The sequence below is a fragment of the Scardinius erythrophthalmus genome (genome assembly GCF_964197995.2).
Source record: "Scardinius erythrophthalmus genome assembly, chromosome: 3".
NCBI lineage: Eukaryota > Metazoa > Chordata > Actinopteri > Cypriniformes > Leuciscidae > Scardinius > Scardinius erythrophthalmus.
The window spans coordinates 59254354-59259913 of NC_138223.1; the positions used below are offsets into that span (position 1 = coordinate 59254354).

General features: G+C 42.1%; 1 protein-coding gene across 1 annotated transcript in view; it reads right to left on the reverse strand.

The window, feature by feature from the left end:
* The window catches only part of LOC308688896 (stonustoxin subunit beta-like), a gene marked incomplete at its 5' end in the record, with an annotated part of 6695 nt that extends 3882 nt beyond the window's left edge, over nt 1–2813 (reverse strand). Inside the window, one exon of the mRNA XM_081362333.1 lies at nt 2794–2813. Coding sequence (XP_081218459.1) covers nt 2794–2813 — 20 coding nt within the window. The remainder of the gene's footprint in view (nt 1–2793) is intronic.
* Between the last annotated feature and the right edge of the window lie 2747 nt (nt 2814–5560).

The window sequence follows — 5560 nt, forward strand, 5'->3', positions numbered from 1 at the left end:
AAGTAACCAAGACAGGTTAGCTACATGGGAAAGAGATGCTGATGTTAAGGCCAAAGTGAGAGTAGCAGCAGCTACGTTTAACACAACAAAACAAGACAATCAATGGCCTAAAAGAGAAGGCAAATGCAACTACTGTGGAAAATTAGGACACTGGGAGAAAGAGTGTAGGCAGAAGTTGCAAGATAGTAGAAGAAATACTATGCATAATTCTGCTCCTTCTCAGCCCACCTACAACCCTGAAGTAGTTCCGCCAGTGTCCAGTGAAACTTTAGGACAGCTCGCTCAGGCTCTTCTAAGAGCACAACAAGAACAGGAAAAAAACTAATTGTTGGGGCTGTGAGTAGCTACCTTTCCCCTGTAATCCATCACAATGACAAAATAATTTTTGTGAAAGGTAGCATACAAGAAAAAAAGATTGACTTTTTGCTTGATACAGGTGTAGAAATTACAGTAACTCCTACAAAATTGGCTAAAGGTTTAAACATCCCGTACAAGAAAACCAAAATTTGTTTAACTGGCGTAATAGGTAAAGATTCTGTTTTGTATGAAACCCCTCCTATAGAGGTACAATTTGGCCCAAAAACTCTGACTACAAAATTGCTATGTACTCCATTAAATATCAAAAATCAAATTGACAGGAACTCCACATCCAGTTACCAAACAATATCTGATTCCGTAAGGAAGCTATACAGGGAATCAAACCTATTGTAGAAAAGTTGCTGAAGCAAGGAGTGCTAGTTAAAACCAACAGTCCCTGTAACTCACCCATATGGCCCATCAAGAAATCCAATAAACACATCGATAAAATCACCCCCCTAGTAGCAGATCCATCTACAATTTGTAATGGCTTACCATTAGATTGTACGTTTTTTTTTCAGTAATAGATATGTCGAATGGATTCCTTTCTGTACCCTTACACTCTGACAGCCAGACATGGTTAACTTTCACAGTTGACTATGAGCAGTACCAGTGGACACGGTTGCCACAGGGATTTCAGAATTCCCCAACCATATACCATCAGGCTGTAAGACGTGATTTGTGTGACCCAGAATGTCCAGTCAAACAGTCCACTATGATTCAATATGTTGATGATATTTTGATTGCCTCAACAGATCATGAGGTACATCAAACTGAATTGGCAGCATTGTTGGACTATTTGCAGAAAAAAATGACACAAATGCAGCTTTTACAAAGCTTAAATTGCTAAAAAACCAAGTCATGTTTCTGGGTCAAACAATTGGTGCAGGAAATATATCTATTACACAGGATAAGCTTCTTATCCTGTGTCAAGCTTCTTCAGTAAAAGCCATACCTCTGCCTACTACCATTAAAACACTCCAATCATTTTTAGGAATAGCAGGTTACTGTAGACCTTAGATTGAAGACTATGCCTCGATTGCCGCTCTATGACTTGTTGAAAGGCCATGTTAAAGATTCTGATACTATTTGTATGGAAGAACTTCATTTCAAAGCTTTCAATGATTTGAAGAGAGCACTATGTCAAGCACCAGCATTAGGAATTGCTCAATCTGACAGACCCTTTGTGCTTTATGTCCATGAACACCCAATTCATTACTATTCTGGTAAACTTGACATAGTCACTCAATGTATGGGCCCATGTCTTAGAGCAGTGCAGGCAGTCAATCTAGCTCTTCAGGCTTCATCAGTAATGGTGTTAGGTCAGATTGTAACTGTAAAATGCCTCATGCAGTGTCCGCACTAATGAAACAAGCAAAAGTCACTTCTGTCACCTCCTCCCATTGGGGAAATTGGTTAACTACCCTCACAGCCCCGAACATTGTTTTACAGCGTCCGCCAGTCACAAACCCATCCTCATGTATGATGTCTGCAATGACTGAAGTTGTGTTAGAGGATGAAGGAGAAATGACTAACGATTGTGTTACGCTTACATACAAACCTACGAGTGAAGTAAAAGAAACTCCCTTAGAGAATTCAGAATTTGTGTTGTTTATTGATGGTTCAGCTCAAGTCATTGAAGGTAACGGATAAGCAGGTTATGCAGTAACTTCCACCACTGAAGTTGTAGCTTCAGGTCGTCTTCCAGATCATTTTTCAGCTCAAGCTACAGAACTAGTAGCCTAGAGCATGAGCATGCACGCTGAGCATGTACGGTAGCTTCAGGGCATGCACGCTAGCTTCAGGATCAGTTGTAAATATCTACACAGATTCCAGGTATGCTTCTGGGGTAATTCATGATTTTGGTGTCATTTGGCAAAGCAGACAGTTTTTAACTTCTACTGGATCCCCCATTAAGCATGCTGGATTAGTGAAAGATCTAATGTTTGCCATGAAACTTCCAAAGAAATTAGCGGTGATCAAAGTGAAAGCACATCTCACAACTAATACTACGGAAGCTAAAGGTAATGCTCTTGCTGATGTATCCGCTAAACAGGCTTGTTCCTATGCAACTGTACAAGTGTGTTCAGGTAGTACAGCACAGAAGACAATTCTGCCTCCTGAATCAATCATTGATCTGTACAAAGACGTTCCTCTATATGAAGCATGGACATGGTTAGACAAAGGAGCCACTGTGGATTCATCCGGCTGCTGGACCAGAGGGGGAAAGTATGTTGCTCCCGAATCACTGCTGCCATATTTGGCTCAAGAAATACACAATTTGGGTCACAGTGATCCAGCAACGATGAATCACAGGTTCTCAAATCAATGGTGGAATCCAAAATTCAGAAAGGTAGCCACCGAAACAGTCAAGAGATGCGTTACATGTCAGAAAAATAATGATGTGCCAGCAGCAACTACAGCAGCAACACATACCCCAGCTCCACCAGGACCATTTCGTCACCTGCAAGTTGATTACATATCGTTGCCTCGCTATAAGGGAAAACCTGACGTTTTGGTAGTAATAGACAAGTTCTCAAGATATATAGAAGCTTATCCAACAGGGCGTGCTACAGCTGCACATACTCCTAAATGTCTTGTCACTGATTTCATCCCCAGATGGGGATTACCAGATTGCATTGACTCAGATCAAGGTACACACTTCACAGGACAGGTAGTCAAGGAAGTGTCTAGAATGTTGAAGATTCACAATCTTCACTGCCCATATAGGCCACAAGCATCAGGACAGGTTGAACGATCGAACAGAACAATCAAAACCAGGCTAAGCAAAATGCATCAGGAAGGAGTACCATGGGTCGAAGCACTGCCAGAAGTATTGTGTAGTATGAGAGCGTCACCTAACAGATCAGTAGGACTGAGCCCTTATGAGATTATTACTGGACGCCCGATGCAGATGCCAGGTGTGATTGATCTTAGAAATGCTGATGTACACATTGCCTCAGATGCCCTGATTGCTTACTGTGAAAACCTCACAAAGGCAGTACAGAGTGCCAAAGAGCGAGTTGAGTCTTATATATAACTTTATTGCAGACACAGGTCCATATAACACAACATACAGCATAAAAAAGCAGATACAAAAATACATCAAAATTCCATAATAGCCTATAGAATATACAGGCTATTACACCAGTGTCGTCTAAGCCTCGAAGAGTATCTATAACAGCTTTTCAGAGGATTGACTAGGGCTTCAATTATATGGTTCACTGAATTGTCCAGTCAACACATAAAACCAAACATCCGTTGCCTTAAGAGTGCCTCACAGGTTGGCACTCTATTAGCCACAAACAAATGACTGGCACTATGCCACCTAGGGACACGGAGCAGCAACCTCATTGCATCATTGTATGCTACCTTTAGCCGCTGCATACTCTTTTTACTCTTGTTGGCAGACTCCACCAGAAGGTGGACACACAATTATCCCAGGTCAATGGGTCATGATAAAGTCATTCAGAAACAAGCCATTAGAGCCTAAGTGGCACGGACCACATCAAGTGATGTTGATTACAGCAGCTGCAGGATTGTGTCAGGGAAGGAAAACCTGGACTCATGTGTCACACTGTAAAGTTGTTCCCCCACCTATAGGGATAGGATAGGACACGGACCAGTGTGGAGCCCAGGGAAGAACCGAATGCAACCGGCTTTGGGGGCCAACCCTGCGGTGAAGACTGCCTCATAGGCCTTCCCCATCCACTAGTCCATCCTTACCTCACTGATCTTTAGGTGTCGCAGGAATTAAGAAATAGGGAAAGAAGGAACAACAATAGCAGACTCTGAAAAGGATACAACCCTAGTGTTTGAACAAATACTGCTCTGTCGTCTTTTGTTTTCTTTCTTCCTCTGTGCAGATACCACTTGATGGCTGTCCCGAGACCCATATGCACCAACCTCCTCACCTGCGTATGAAGCCACAACCTCTAGAAAACAACTAGACCCACAGTCAAGCCAACTATCACAAAAGAAAAAGAAAAAAAATACACAACGCAGAGAGTCACATACGGAACCTTCAGGCATCCATCAACATGATCAAGATTGCCGTACCATCATGGACATCGCACAAAGTGTAGACTTCAGAAACAACATATTCTTAGAGCTGATGAATATGTCAAAAAACGCCTTGTTTGCTGAAAAGAATGTTTGCATGCCACACCCGCCTTTAGTAGGAGCAGAAAACCCATGGGTGGCACACCCCCTCTATATCTACAAAATTCAGCTTCTTCCACGAACAAAGAAGATGGCTGCATTCTAGAACTCACTTGTGCACAAACATGGTGGTCAAGAACTCTTGGAGCATTAATCCCGTCTTATGGTGTCATGCAGGCCCTTGATTAAGTCAGAAGCTTATCGAATTCTGTACAGAAATTGGCCAATGATACGGCTTTGGCCCTGGGATACATCACAAACACTCTCGCTTTGCACAAGATAATGATCTTACAGAACAGAGTGGCCTTGGATTACATTCTTGCAACGCAAGGGGGAGCCTGCACCATTATCGGCCCTGAGAGCTGCACCGGGTTAATGGATCCAACAGAGAACTTGAGCAAAATCCAACAAGACATTCTTGATCTTTCAGCAAAATTACACCAGATGACTGAAGATAATTCTTCATGGTTCGGAAACTTGTTAGGTAAACCCTGGTTGTGGATCAAGAAAATAGCAATTCTGCTGTTGTTTCTCCTACTGGCGTACTATCTATGCGTCCACAGCGTTTCATTAAACAAATGACTCAAGCCTCTCACGAGAAAATGACAGTTCCAACCAGAAAAGACTATTACCCGTAAGAACTTCACAGACCCTAATTGCATGTTTGTTTCTGTGTCAGCATGCAATTACAGATAAGCAACACAGAACATGTGCTATGTGCCTGTAAAGATCACAAGTTACAAGAATGAACTTTTAAGTATCTAAATTTGTATTCGCAAGAGTGTGTGTGTGTGTGTGTGTGTGTGCGTGCGCGCATCATCCTCCCTTTGAACGCAAGTGTGTGTGTGTGTGCATCATCCTCCCTTTGAACGCAAGAGTGTGTGTGTGAGGGAGTGCTGGAATAGATCAAGTAATACTGAGTGAATTTGACTATTTCTGTCTTATTCCTCGTCTGCAGGAATATTAATAGAAAAGAAGATCACACTACAGCTAGAAAATTACAGAAAATGAATAGTAAATTACAGTTTAGAGATCGTGTGTG